The sequence below is a fragment of the Glarea lozoyensis genome (genome assembly GCF_000409485.1).
Source record: "Glarea lozoyensis ATCC 20868 chromosome Unknown GLAREA3, whole genome shotgun sequence".
NCBI classification, from domain to species: domain Eukaryota; kingdom Fungi; phylum Ascomycota; class Leotiomycetes; order Helotiales; family Helotiaceae; genus Glarea; species Glarea lozoyensis.
Genome location: NW_007360998.1, coordinates 2,911,354 through 2,926,299, shown reverse-complemented (window position 1 = coordinate 2,926,299; position 14,946 = coordinate 2,911,354). Strand labels below are relative to the sequence as shown.

At 47.4% G+C, this 14,946-nt stretch overlaps 4 protein-coding genes across 4 annotated transcripts; 1 reads left to right on the top strand and 3 right to left on the bottom strand.

Annotated features, from left to right (window-relative positions):
• Window positions 1–568: 568 nt before the first annotated feature.
• Window positions 569–2,396, bottom strand: GLAREA_00946 (uncharacterized protein; the record flags this gene model as incomplete). Its single annotated transcript, XM_008085704.1, has 2 exons — window positions 569–1,389; window positions 1,439–2,396. 2 exons carry the CDS (start codon window positions 2,394–2,396, stop codon window positions 569–571), a joined length of 1,779 nt encoding a protein of 592 aa, XP_008083895.1.
• Window positions 2,397–6,237: 3,841 nt separating this feature from the next.
• On the top strand, window positions 6,238–8,035 carry GLAREA_00945 (uncharacterized protein; the record flags this gene model as incomplete). The annotated part of the gene is made up of 2 exons (XM_008085703.1): window positions 6,238–7,870; window positions 7,950–8,035. The coding sequence occupies 2 exons, from the start codon at window positions 6,238–6,240 to the stop codon at window positions 8,033–8,035; spliced, it is 1,719 nt and encodes a 572-aa protein (XP_008083894.1).
• Window positions 8,036–10,150: 2,115 nt separating this feature from the next.
• On the bottom strand, window positions 10,151–10,927 carry GLAREA_00944 (uncharacterized protein; the record flags this gene model as incomplete). Its single annotated transcript, XM_008085702.1, has 1 exon — window positions 10,151–10,927. One exon carries the CDS (start codon window positions 10,925–10,927, stop codon window positions 10,151–10,153), a length of 777 nt encoding a protein of 258 aa, XP_008083893.1.
• A 622-nt stretch (window positions 10,928–11,549) lies between these two features.
• GLAREA_00943 (Zn2/Cys6 DNA-binding protein) lies at window positions 11,550–14,167 on the bottom strand (the record flags this gene model as incomplete). The annotated part of the gene is made up of 4 exons (XM_008085701.1): window positions 11,550–12,803; window positions 12,864–13,359; window positions 13,597–14,002; window positions 14,113–14,167. 4 exons carry the CDS (start codon window positions 14,165–14,167, stop codon window positions 11,550–11,552), a joined length of 2,211 nt encoding a protein of 736 aa, XP_008083892.1.
• Window positions 14,168–14,946: the final 779 nt, after the last annotated feature.

Sequence of the window (14,946 nt, the reverse complement as noted above, 5' to 3'; positions counted from 1 at the left end):
AAATGCTGTCTTGGGGTTAATAACATCCCACTACCCCACTTCTTGATAAGTAGCACACATCTGGAGCTTCTTCCGCTCAACATACCAATGTCCTTACCGCTTCCCGAAATTGCTGTTCCCAAATCGAACTTTCCATACCCGCGACGTTGTCGAACCTGCCGAGGTCCGGACGTTGATGTAGGGCCCCACTTCCATATTGAGTTGAGCTTGCGAACAATTTATCACATTTGCACATCACGACGCTGAAATTAGTATGAGTGTAATTGCTATCTTCATAATATGATTGATTGTAGACGATTCTATACAGATGATATGGAGGACCAATTTGTGATCATAACGCCATGAATTCGTCCCTTCCGCTAAAATTCTTCCCTGTTCCAAGCCCTGAATATTTCCCAATAATTTCCTACCACAAGCCTAGATGACCCCCTATTGTAACAAAAGAGATATACATGAAAAGACTATTGTTGTCTATGTTGAATATGTTGAACGCCACAACCCGCCGACCCTGTGTAATTAACGCTAAATCGCAGCAAAAGTAGAGCAAATGAAACCGTTAATGAACAGGTTAGAAATTCATCGTCAGGTTCGACAGCCTTTCGGCTACCAAATCCATTTGAGAAGTCAACCGCTGGTATTTCTTCATTGCCGCGTCAGTGCAACTGTTGTCAATTTGTGCCGTCACAAGTTCGTATTGAGATGGCTTGGCGGTTACGTCGATCGAGGCAAGGTCAAAGATAAACTCCTTTGGTTCGGCGACAGGAGTTGCGGTGACAGATGAGGAGCAGAAGAGGGCAAAGGTTGGATCGGCATCGAACTCTTCATCCACAACCTCTACGGACTTGACTGGTTCCTCGACGACAGCAACTTCTGGGACACGCTCGACTGTAGGAAGCTCAACCTTCTCCTCCTGGCAGGCGAGTGGAGTGAATGGTGTGTTGGTCTTGCCTGAGAGAATTTCTGAATCAATGACGGTCTCTGGCATGGATAGAACAGAGAAGACTTGAGGTTGGTAAGAGTAAGCACCGTCAACGTTCAAGTCGAGCATGGAAAAGTCCATGTTGTGCTCTGGGATCAAGGTCATCCCGATTTGCTGTTGTTGCATCTGCTGAGCGGCAGCGGCGTATGGGTTGACGTCTTTGCGGACTTGGCGTTGTGGTTGTTGTTGTTGCTCGACACGAGGTTGAGTAACTTGCTGAGCCGTTTGAGCGGCAGCAGGGTTTTGAGAAAGAGTGTCGAGGAAACCAGAGAAGGACGGGGATGAGAGAAGCATGCGAGTAAGATCTGAGAGACGGGTGTTCTCTTCCAACAAAGCACGGTTCTGTGACCTGAGGTCTTGGTTCTCATTAACCTTTCCGGCAATCTCTCCTTCAAGTTGGCTGATATATTCTAGAAATTGTTAGCGGTGCTTTCATCTGATCGAAGTGATAGTTCTTACCCTTGCGTCTTGATCGGAAAGCTCTGGCGGAAACCTTGTTCCGGAGTTGTCTTCGCTCCTTGCTGCTGAGCTTCTTTCCCTCTTCACTTGCGAGTAATCTCTCATCCTCATCCATTTCTTCCTCGTCCTTGCGCATACGTGATGCGTGAGTCATGTTGTCGCCATGGTTGTCCATATCCTCGCTTCCAACACTGCTTTGTCTCATAGAGTTGAGCAATTGAGAGATCTTCTCTTCCACGATAGGGTCTGCTGGTGGATGAGATGCGCGAGCGCGTTGGCTTGAAGGCTGTCTTGAGTGACCAGCACTGGCGGCTTGACGTTGTTGCTGGATGATCTGTTGCTGTTGCTTTTGTTGAGCCTGCGCCTTGGCCAAAGCTTGTTGTTGATGCATTCCAGGCCAGAGACGACCTACATTGCTACCTTGTGTTGGAAGGGCAGTTGAGCCAATGTTGCTTGGGTCGACGAAGCCAGTTGGACGATCTGGATAGAAGAAGGCTGGCTCGGTGTTTGGCGAATCAAATTCCATATCAATATCGGATGGGTTGAATGAACCGTTGCGTGACACGGGCGTGTTGAAGTCAACAAAGTCATCGCTTGGACTCAATCCCGACAGGTAACTATCGGCAAATCCATATTGTGAATTGATGTGGACGTTTGATTGATTGACGGCGAGGGTGTTTGCAATGGCTCCTTGTGGGATACCGGTTTGCTGACGGTACAGGTCATACTGATGACTCGGGCCGGAGAGTTGAGGTTGTGATGAGGATGGGAGAGCGGCGGGTGTGTTCGAGACAGGTTTCGTGACGAACTCGTTCTTGGTGGTTGTGGATGGAGAGACGGACGGTGATTGATATGATACCTGCTCGTAACCCGAGAAGTCGATGAGAGAATCGAGCGGATCGAGGCAGCCGGTCTGAGAATTATTCGACATGGTGTCGGGCGAGGATGAAGTAGACATGGTCGTGTCGAGGTGGTGTTTGCTCTCGCAATGAATGGCGGGTTGTCGGTGTTTTCTTCCTCTCGGTGAGCTGTTTGTGACGATGACGATGAGATGGATGGAGTGAACGACGGTGATGGTTGATGGACGATTTGAGTTTGGGTAGTTCGAGTTGGAGTTGGGAGTTTCGCAGGAGTGTTTGCAAAAGGTTGGGTCCTGAGGTGGTCAAGAGGGTTTCGGTGGTCGGAGGCTCGGTGCCTTGGTTGAATCAGGCTCGCTGAGGGAGAACGCGCGTCCTCGCTCTCGCTAAGAATGCACGACGACTGGAGACTGCGACGGTATTATTTCCACAAGGGGGCTGTGCTGTGTGCTTCGACTCGTATGGCCTGGGAGTCTGGGAGAGCGCTGATTTGAGCAGTTCTTCTGCCAGGGAAAGTTGTTGTGATGTGTTGTTATTGTGCTAGATGTGAGGATAATGTGAATACAAAATTCACAAGTGCAACAAGTGATCAGGTGAAAAGCTAGGGAAAATGTGAAGCAGAAGAAGGTCAGAGATGCGAGGGCAGTGCGGACTTCTTGACTTCTTGAAGAGCAGCCCTTGTGCACTTAACTCCGTATTTTCAGTTCTGGTGCTGGCGGCTCATTTGCTTGCAACGCCTCTGCCATCAATGCGCATCCAAGAACCAAGCACAGCCCTCTGCCCAAGCTGACCCCAGACCACAAGCTAGCGATCAGCAGACATCCGCCAATCAAGGACGCTTAAATCGACTCAGCCCCATTTTTTGCCTCTTAGGGCTGTAACGAATCTCGAACCAAGTCCACCAGCCGCCGTCCACCCTCCGTCCACGTATGGGAAAACGGCTTGTCCCATTTGCAGCCAGCAGCCAGCAGCCAACGGAAGTGACGGAAGATAATAATCGCCGAGACGGATACAAAGATGATTGGTGTATGAGCAGATTTATCGTCACGAAAAGAAGTCTGTGGATCCTTTTCTTGCTCCGACACCAGTCCGGCGCGGCTCCGGTCTTCAAAAGAATATCCGTCATTCATTTCGGCATCTTCCGCCCACGTGCTGTCCTTCCACGACCCTTCTGGAATTCTACTTCTTCGAGCTTAAAAAAAATGGAGATTCCCCCGGTCAAGACTTGGCTGCGAAGTTGAAACATGGTAGACGATCAGCGCCAGAATAGTAACATGTTTCAAGTCCAATCTCAACTTCATCTGGCTGTTCTCATCAACCGCTAACAGCATCGTCGACTGCTCTCCATTGACTCGGATCCGCTTTCTGCGCGTAGAACACAGTTCAAATGGAGGTTGCCTCTTCTGAATTTGGCTCTAGAACAAAGTACCATTACTCATACAAACTTCCTCATGGCCAAGGCAGTATCAGAACTTCATCACAAGCTTCGTCATGGCGTTTTGTGCTCGTCCATTGGTTTCTTATCGCCTTGCTTGGAATCTTGGACGGGGGTAAGTTTTCAGATTGGAGAAGTCATATTTCGTCTCAGATAGCTCTCCACCACTCACCCTTCGAAAGAACCCTCGCCCTGTTTGGATTATTCTGACAGGAGGGTTTTCTCCAGCAAGCATAAACTTGCGAATTTCAACCTTCAAGTCCTCAAATAGATTGTCATGGTCCACAAGGCTGGGCGGCCTGGAATTATTTACCACTTTTCGATCACGGCACCCCTTCCCTTGGACGTTGGATGCCGGTAGATGCGATCCGATCTGAACCTGTCCTTGAGATTAATTGACAACAGTAACAGCATCCCAACATCCTTGTTTGACACTTGCTACATCCAGCCCGGCTTCTGTGGACAGCGGTTGACTTGGAACGGCAGAACTGACTTGCTACACATGCGTCCACACCACTCACAGCCGCAAGCAAAGCAGCAGTTTTATTGCGAGTATTGCGTGTTCGAAAAGTCTTTCAGCCTCTCAACCAAAGCTATCGCAAGCCGGCTGAAACAGCTTGATATTCATCATTGGTCTAGAATTGCACTCTAGAAGTGTACTGGACCCTAAAGAATCTTTCAAGCCAGCGGCTTTTACCCGCTTTGTTAATACTGGGAAAAGCTTGACTGGCTAGTAGCTACCGAAAAACACCATGGCGCCCAAATAATGCCACGCAATTATTCACGAAATGCGTGGCTTTAAGCCACTGAGATCAAATTGCAAGAGGATGTACCCTTCCGTCCATCATGGCGCTTGAATTCGCAAGTTAGACCTTTTCAAGTATCGCTATTGGACAAACTTCGGGACGCTCTTTAGACTCGGATTGGAACTCGGATGGAAGAGAAGAATGGTCCACAACAATAAAACTAAAATTAGAAAGTTCTAGGTCAAGAAACATCGCAACTACTTCGCAAGAACCCCGGATCGCGATGTCATCCCATGTATCATATCATGCTCGTTATGTGGACGACTCTCGACTCCCGACTCGACGAGTGGACGTCGTCTCGAGTTTGAACCTGCCTCACATCGCATTAATTGTTATGTCCGGTCGATGCGAGGGCTGATATCTCTCCCGGAAGCCTACTTTCAGATATGCCATGATCAACAAATATGTCCGCCACAAAAGTTCAGACAAGTCTTTGTTTCAATCAGACATTCCACGTTGTTCAATCACTAGCCAGTGGGATCTACCCGTTGACAGCTGCATCATGGTGATCTTCCTTAGATCACCACTCCCTCGGTCGCCGATGAAGATGCCAATCCAAACATACCACGCGGTGGAAAGAATTCGCCGGATTTTTCAAAGTCGTATTTCTCGACATAACACGACCACCGATTTTTTTAAAAATCGGAAAAAAAATACTAGATTAAAGAAGAGGTGCTCTATTGTCTTGTAACTGAATCTTAGAATTATTCGGAGTATCGTTGTCGAGTTATTCGAGCTGTAAGCAAATCGCAAAATCCGACGAATTCTTTCCACCGCGTGCATACATAACATTCAAATCCGATACCGTCTCGGCGCGTTGTTGAAAGGTAAGATGATGTTATGATACTTACATGTTGGCAGTTCTTTCTCCTACGCCGATATATTCTTGACACACTCCATGAAGAACGGAGCCTATCGTCGGTTCTCCGATCTAGATCGCGCATCCCAAACATTGTTTCATCATCCACCTCGAACTCGCAACGAAAATCGACGTCTGCGAAAAGAATGATCATCGGACACTACACTGACAATTCATCCTACAGTATTGAGCAATCGCACCATCATCCGTTTGGAACTACGCCTAAAAGCTAGAGCTGCAATCTCAGTTGAGGTTCCGTTCGATATTTCGACACTTGCGATCTCAAATACAGACCCAAGCAGACCATATAGTTTTGGATGCTGACACTCAAATACGTGCAGTTTTGCTCTTGATTCCTGGTCCTTGAAGGTTGCACTAGTCTTACGGAGCGCGCGAAGAGAGCTCTCTCCTCAGGGTCTGCCTGGACAGAAGGACTTCATTGTAAGTTCGAACATTATCAAAAGAATGAAAAAATTCTCCTTATGGCACATAGAAATTATTCCTCTCCGTCTTACTCTTGGTGTTTTCATGTTCTCATTTATATAAATGTAATTCGATTAATTTCTCTTTTGGTCGTGGCCATATTCGTGGCGTCCGTAATCAAGCCGTGCTTCCAGCCTCACGGTCCCAAAGAAGATCCTCGGCTGACTTCCGATTCAACAATTGGATGATCCCCAAGTCAATGGCCCAGTATTTACGCCACGACCCTTGGAAATGGATCTATTTTCTAGAGATGGCTTTCCATGTGAGGCTGGACCGCCAGGCTGCAGAATTTCGTCGCAACTTCATGAAACCCTTTTCTATCATTTCTTCATGTTTGCGACAAGTCGTTGTCTCTCACAATGCGGCGGTCATGGTTGAACGACATCCACTCGCTGAACTGGCGATTGATATTTCTTGTTACGGTGCTTTTTATGGGCTTTTACCTCCTTATCTTTGACGATGCCCAAGCCCCTCGGTCTCCACCACCGATACCAACTACCAAAGGAAATATAGAACAGGATTTTAATGCGCAGGCGCAGTATGATAGACCTGAACCTGAACCTCAACCGACGATCCAAATTCCTCATCCAGTTTTAGGAGACAAATATGACTCTCCCCTTGATGCGGTACCTGGGCGCGTGAGACCTGGGGGTGAGTTTGGGACGGATAGCCCAGTTTTGGAGCACGTCGAGGAATCACAGCCAGAGACTGAGGAAGATTCAGAATCAGAGTCAAACGATGAGCCGATGCAAGGAGAAGAAGCCACAGAAACACCAACCGAGTCGACCCCACAATTCGGAAATGGCAAGGGGAGTCAAGATAATAAATCACCAGAATCACTTGAACCTACACCTATAAATCCTTACCTTCAAAGTACAACTACTTCTCCTTCTTGGACGACATCGGTCTGGCCATATCAAACGCATTTCGTCCCGGATACGGTCACTAGCTCGACAAAAATTGCAGTTCCAACTCCGGTGTCAGGTACTGGGGAACATGAGGAAGGGAAGGAGAAAGATTCTGGGCATGATAGTGTTCAAAGTAATGATGGTCTTACGGCAGAGCCAGGGGACTTTTACGAGGACTATACATTCCCAGATTCGTCTTCTTCGGGTCTTGATGAGAATTTACACTCAACTTCCACAACAGCCTCAGAAGCAGCGGAAACTTTCCATCCTTCAATCGATGAATCTGGCCATGCTCATGATAATACAACTAAGCTGGGCGGTGAAGACGACTTGTCAAACAACCCTCTACACACCCAAAAGAAATCATACGTAGCAATCTGCGCCGCCCTAAAAGATGTCCCCCAAGACCTCCCCGAATGGCTCATCCACCACTACCACCACCTCGAAATCCGCACCTTCTACATCATGGACGACGGCTCTTCACCCCCTCTCTCCACCTTCCCCCTCCCACCTTCCATCCCCACTGAATCCGTCATCTTCGACTACCAAGACCCCACCCAACGCACCGACGGCAACAGCCAACAACTCACCATCTACAGCCGCTGCATCGAGAAATGGGGTCATCTGCACACCTGGATGGCCTTCCTCGACGGTGACGAATTCCTCGAGCTCACCTCCCCCTCCGAAACCTTCCCCCAGCTCCTCGCCTCCTTCGAACACATCCCCAACGTCGGCGCCCTCGCCGTCAACTGGCGCATGCACACCTCCTCCGGTCTTCTCACCCGTCCCGAGAGCGTGCGCGCCGCTTTCGTGGAATGTATCTGGGATGGTCCGGGGGATGGTCCGGAGGATCATAATAAACATGTCAAGAGCATTGTGCGCACGGAATTCGTGGAGGGGCCGCGGAATCCGCATCTTTGGGCTTTGAAGGATGGACGCGTGACGGTGGGGGAGAAGGGCGATGTGGTTGAGAGTGAGGCGTTCCGGTTGCCGATTTCGAGGGAGAGGATTGCGTTGCATCATTATGCTGTGAAGAGTCGGCAGGAGTATGAGGAGAAGATGGGGAGGGGGAATGCTATGGATGGTAAGTCTCTTCGTTTTTCTTTTTGTGTAACACTATTTTTTGCTGGGGTGTTTGAGGGGTTTGCTAATAGAAGTGATAGATCCTAAAGGAGAATTCTTCTGGGATAGCGTAGAACATAGACTTCCCAAGGTTTCGTGTCCGGAAATGGCGCAGTATCGTCCTTGATTAGTCTGAGTATCCTCCTTGTTTTGTGTTAAGGTGGGAGTTATTGTCTGATATTGGATTTAGAATTGGATATAAGGAATTGTATTTATTGTATAGATAGAGTAGGAGTAATGGTAATTTAGAATGTTTAATAAGTAGCTAGGATGGTGTTATGTGTATATCTCGCTTTGTTTCCTAAAGAAAATCTATATAACTTTCCTAATCACTCTTAACAAACCGACCTCTGAAACGAAGGAAAGCGACAAGGAGTTGTACAACACAAAAGCTGTAAGCTAGGACTTAATTATCCTTACCTATCCCGTAGAACCACTCCAGAAAACAACTCCTTCCCTCTAATTTACAACCGCAAAATTCACACCTAGCTCACCCAAAACAATCCACCCCTCCGCGGGGTCTCCCAACTCGAAAACGATCTCCAATTCTCTCGTCGTGTTTCCTTCCAAAACATCTCGATCTCAAAACTACAGAAAATCCACCTAGAATTAGAAGTTCACTGCGAAATGAGAGTCTTAGGACAGGCTTGAAGTGTTGGTTGGTTGAATGGTGTAGTAGGGTGTTTTAGTCTAACAGGTAGTAAACCCTTCTATCTCGGGAAATGATTAAGAGGAAAGAAAGAAAGAAAAGGAAAATATGTGTATTTGCACGTCCATCTCTAACCACCGTTTTTCGAGGACGGTAGTTCTAATTTCTATTAATTTGAATTACTTTGATACGTAGTTCTTTCAAAAGTTGTGCGTTTTGGAATCTTCCACCTAATCTCGTCCCCCACCCACTTTCTCCACTTTCTCCCCCTCCCTTGCACATTGCCACATATTTTCAAATATTGGAAAATGTTCTCATCCAATCAGAACACCACAAAGTGTTCTCACAAACCGGGGAATTGGTTTAGTGGTATAATGTTCCCTTAGCAACGTCCCCTTCAGGGCTTGTGTTTGGGAGAGGTCGCGAGTTCGATTCTTGCATTCTCCAGTTTTTTTTTTGGCTTTCCTTCTTAGGAGGCCATTTTTGGAAAGGAGAGAGCCGGTTGTTGTAGATTAGAAAATGTTTTTTTTTTAGGCTTGGTAAGTAAACTACGATTCGAGTCTAGGGAAATTCTTTTTTGAAGGCTATAAATCGTATTCCTATTTCTACACAACCTCCTCGAACGATCTAAGCCCTTCTTATGTCTATAAAGTACGCTTTCATCTACTTATCGACCCCTGTTTTTGACATAAATCCAATACTTATAACCAGAATCATCAAACTCCTTTAGCATTACGGATAAAAGGAAGCTGGGATGACGAAAGAGGGGGGAGCGGACTTGCGGGAAGTACCACCCCAAAAAGCAAACGCCTATATCATTGGTTGAAGCTTCTTGAAGACTACAGCTTGATTGGGTGCATTTTATAGTATTTTTGGTCCACGGCTGTTCCGGGTCGCATTTGAGGGGATAGATAGTCTTTTCATTTTTTGTATGACTGGTAAGGTTATCTCTTTTGATTTTCTGTATATATATCAAGAGCTGCGCGCGCAAAGGTCTTTGTAGAACGTGTTTTGCGCTAGGATACTATTTCGCTTATGAAACTTGTCATGCAATTCTTACGTTCTCCTTGTTAACTTATTCTCGTATTCTCACATCCATGCACATTATCCTGTTCTCACGTCCCCCTTATTCAAAACTCATCGTCTTATCCTCACATACCCACACCATCCTGTTCTCACATTCTCACATATCTGTATACCCGCTATTCCCCTTTCACCTATCCAACAGAGATCGCCAATCATTGTATTCGGTTCTCGGATTTAGGAAATCGAGTCGAGGTAGGCAGGGATTTACAACGGTAGGTTGGATTGTTAGGGACAGGTGAGGGGTGGGATAGGGGGAGTTCGTCGGATTTGTGTGGGGGATGGGTTTGTTGGGAGGGGTTATAGAGATAGGGTTGTTATGGGGGAGGGTGAGAGGAGGTTGGATGGGTGATGAGAGATGGGAGATGATGGTTGAAAGAGAAGGGTCAAGAACTAAGGAATGGCTTTAAGATAATGGTATAAACTACATCCAAAGATCGAGGAAAATACACATACTCCCATTCCACATAATCACACTAATTCGAACACCCAACTCCAAACCCAACAAATTCAATCATCAACAGTGCCAGGTTTATACTTCATCCCACTCCAAGCCTCCACCCCCCTCCTCTTCCGATCCCTAGGCGGCGCACTCCAACTACGACTCCTATCCCTCCACGTCCTCCTACCACTCCACGCCCTTCTATCTCTCCTCCATCTCGGCCTCCCCCTCCATCCCCAAACAACCCAATCAAACACCCTCCCCCTCCTCCCCCTCTGCCTAGGCCTAGTCCACCCCTCAATCCCCACCCCGCGCTCACTTCCCCGTCTACTCCTCCCATCACTCCCCCTTCCACTCCTCCCCTCCCAACTCTCATCACGCCCCCTCCTCCACGTCCGCTCGGGATACCTAATCCCCCTCCCTCCCCACTCCCCGCCGCCACCCCTCTGTCTCATCGGCGGCGGGCCGGGAGAATAATAACTCTCACTGTCATACGAGCTATAACTGATCGTATCCCTCGTATCCCAGAACCGATAATACGGTCTGCATTTCCAGAGGAACCAGAAGAGGAACAGGAAACCGACGACGCTGCCGATTACGGCGCCGGCGACGGTGCCGCGGTTGCTGGATTCGCCGACGGGGGTGATGAGGGCGGCGGTAGGAGTGGTTGTAGGGGAAGTGGGGACGGAGATGGGAGATTGTTGGATGGGAATGGTTGTGGGGGAGGAGCCGAGGGGGATAATGGTTGTGTAGACTGTTGAGTCGCGGGTTATGGTTAAGGTGACGATGCGTTGGGTAGGTTCGGCCTGGCGATGTTGGCGGGGTTGAGGCTGAGGAGGTGCCATTTTGATTAGGTTTTGGTGATTTCTAGTTGTATGTCTGGTTTCGAAACGGCATTGACAAGATCAGACGAAGAAACGAGGCCAGATATTAGTGATCTTTGGTCGTTGGTATGACTCTGAAACAACATCGACGAGATCAGTCGAAAAAAGTCGAGCCTGATGAGGAACCACGACGTCCAAATAGTCCCCGCGAAGGATCATATGCCAATATATCCGCCCAGTCCTGACGTCTCACCACATTACCAGCGCCCAGTTCGAGCGCAGCCTTGTTGGTGAAGTCGAGGAAACTCGGTAGCAAACGCACCACCCATTGGTGCGGGACGATTAGGTGATGCGAGGAAGCAAACGGATTTGCTTCTTCGTACCGGGCGTCATCATAGCTCAGCTTAGCTATCGTGTGAGTGGTCTCGGATGTCATTGATCACGAAGGAGGGGTGTGCATATCGATAGTGCTCTTGCATATGCAAGTATGTCAAGTATTCATGCGTCTTGATCAGATTGCCCAATCAGAACTGCTTATTCTGAAGCTGTCAAACAGAATCAGAGCCTTATCTGACATCCTATCGGGTGTATAAAGCGCTTTGCTTTTTTGGGACGATGGTGGTATATGTGACAGAATCAGGTCTTAATTGAAATAACTCCCGCTTTCTGCGTCGTACGATGAATCTCCATCGAACAGGGTTTGCCAGTATTCCCAATCAACCGAGTTAATCTCAGGCATCTCTACATCAAGATCCAGATCGATGTTTGCGAATTGATTTGCATTGTCCTGGAGCATATTTTGTACCGTTGCTGAATTTTGAGGATTGTAATTCGGAACTTGCGCATATTGGGCTGGTGGTACGGCCTGTCCAAAATTGTAGCTTGGTGCACCTGGTTTAGCGATCTCTGAGCCTTTCCTGAGCTCTCGAAGACGTTTGATGAACTGAGGAGTTTCCGATTCGTACCCGGTCAAACCAGTGAGTCCGGCTTCTTCTCTCCTACGCCATGCTTTAAGACACAAGTTCCCGATTGCAACATACAAAGGATTCTTCATGTTATCAATCATGTCAGTGTGGTACTCATAGGTAGCTTTGACGAGGCGCCATGCTCGATCGACGTCCTCTCCCGTGAGCCGGACTCGTAATTCTCCCAAGAGAAAGATAAATCCATCCTCCTGAAAATACTGCGAGATCTGCCAAACAAATCCGCGAATAGCTTTAATGGTGTAACCAAGATTGTCAATCTCAAGCTCGGTTATACTCAATTGAAATAGCATATCTCGTTCGCTCTGTGGCATACTTGCTCCCTTATCTGGATATTGCCGCGGATGATGAGCCATAAGCCTCATTGAGGCGATGACTGAACTTGCCATATGTTTAATAACAATGTGTAATGGTATTGACGGATCACAGTATTTGAGATACTTTTCTTTAAAAGTCTTGTCAAGCTCGTCAATGGCCGCGTCTTTCTTGCCAATGAGAGAAGCGTCAGAATGTTTGTCGAAGACAGTACCAATTCCATCTGTTGCAAAGGCACCCGCTCTTCGAATTGCAGCGGCTACCTCGTATCGCATACAGCTAAACATCATCTCTGTTGCTCCGACCTTTTCTTCGGGCAGAATTTTCATTTCGGGGTTCAGATCGCTATCACTGAGGTTCAATGGGATCTTGGTATCGAAATTTATAAGCCACGAAGGAAACCCTGCGCCAGCCAGCTTTGATGCATGGCCATCCAAAAAGATGATTGTCCACCAGGTCCTTCTCCTCATTTCAGCATCGAAAACGGATATTTTCCAACGAGAACCATCACGATGGAGTCCAAGTCGTTGAGCAATTCGGACAGCGGAGCCGGTTAGAACCCAAATCGAGTGAGCATCATAATACTTGCGAACGCCAAGCTGAAAAATGCTTAGTTGATATATTTTTGCAAGTGAGCTTGAGGGGTTAAATGTACTTACAAGGTAGTAAACATAAGCTTGCAATGTATAGAGATTGAGTGACTTCAGAAACTTGGAGTTTACGAGAGCTTGATGTGTAGCGCGCGAGTACTTTCGAATGAGACTCGCTTGAGATTCTCCAAACATTGATTCGCAGGCCGAATCTTCTAATGACGTAACTGCCAGAAGATAGATGCTGAACATGAGCGCTTCTACTGGCCGAGAGACTGTTTTCAAATTTGCGGCAGCATCAAGAATAAGCTGCTGTACAGTTGGGGCATGAAACATGGTGATGAGAGGGTTGACATTGTTGAGAAACGTCTGCCATAATCGAAAGATATGAACCGGTTGTGGATGCGCTTCAGTCAGTTTTCTTGAAGGTATCATATGCCCAAGCAGGAATAATTCCGCTTCCGGATACAGTTCGCCCTCGTTGGATTCATCCTCAGACGAGGAGTGATCCGTAACGTCGTCTTTGGTATCTGCAATTTCCTCTTTGAGATTCTCCCACAAAGTACTTGAAGACTGTTAGCCTACTTTCAATGTAGCTTTTGAAGACTTTATTAGTCGATGGAAAAGACTTCTCATAAGGAAGTTCTCAATAATTAAGGCGGGTTGACACTTGTGCACACCAAGACTGTCTAACCAGGCTTTGGAACAAAGCCTTGTAATCCGGAATTGTGCGTGAGGAGTTATGCACCGAAGTTGCGTACTGAATAGCTTTATAGGATTATTGAAAGAATGAAAAACATACTTTTCAACATAATGAGCCTCTTCCTTATGAATAAACAAAGTCCCCGTCTCGGCGTTCGGAGGTCTCGGCGCTGTAAGTCCGATAGTTGTCCTGTCGTCCCAGCTTCTTGGAGGCTGGGGCTGGAACACTTCGCAGGTTGCTTTCGTAGGCTCTTCACTTGGGCGAGAACCTTCCTCGTCTTCGTCGATTTTGACACCATGGGTCTTGAGTAGTTGCTCATAGCGTTTAAGCTTGCCCATGACATCTGTCTCGGACGTTTTTTGTCTTCTTCTTCTCGCTAGTGTGGGAATGCTAGCAATACATTCGACTCTAGCTTTGACACAATTCGAACATGGTTTTTGTCTGTCACAACGGACTTTCCTCTGCTGACAGAGAACACATGAGTGGCCTCTTGTGATTTTCGAAGCTATATAATAAGTCTTAGCGATGAGGAAGAATCACATTTGAAGTTGTTTGCTGAGCATCCAAGATCAAGACTCATGTTATGGACTAGTGTGGACAGATTGCTAAACATACCAGGAGTATAAGCTGGTGGAGCCGATTCAGGTGTTGCTGAAGGCGAGGCCAACATCTTGAATTGTTACAGAGCTCATTCGGCACCACGATCGCAAGTCTCTTTAGTTATCAGTCGTATATCGAAGAATTTAACAGTACCAGAAGGAGATATTGTTTATTTGGCGCCGAATCCGCCGATCGGGGCCACGGAAATATCAATTGAAGGGGTGAATTTCAAAGGAATCGACAAACCCGGTATTCAGTGACGATGTTTCTTCGTAATTGGGTAATTCACCCCAACAACATCTTTGATACATTCCGAAGGAGAGGATCGAATAATATGCATCGACCTCGCGGCTACGAGCTCGCAGCTTCGGATCACAGACGGTTGCGAAAAAGCGGGTCTATATCATGTGATAGCGTATCCACAAAACCCTGCTGCACCAACCAACACTCAGGAAACAGCGCTGCCTCTTCCTCGGAAAGTACTTCGGTCCCGAGCTTAGAGTCTAGACCATTTCCCCCTGTCTTCACCATTCGCGCCGCAAATGAGTCGACAATCAATATGCTCATGACCGTCAGATATTGACCCTTGCCTTCAGGTCTACCTACTGTTTTGCGAGATGTTCCACCTTGCGTATTGTTCTACTTTGCGAGATGTTCCCATGTGGTATCGGAGCCGAGACGTGGTGTCTATGTTCGTGACCGAGTAACCTATGCAGCGTGCCGCGATTGGTGTGCAGGCTGCAAGAGCAGCGGTGGCTTGATCTCGCTGAATGCTGCACTTTTAAGGAATATATTTATATGACTTGGCGGTCCCGTCCAACTCGAAATGTGAATATTGCCAACAACAGT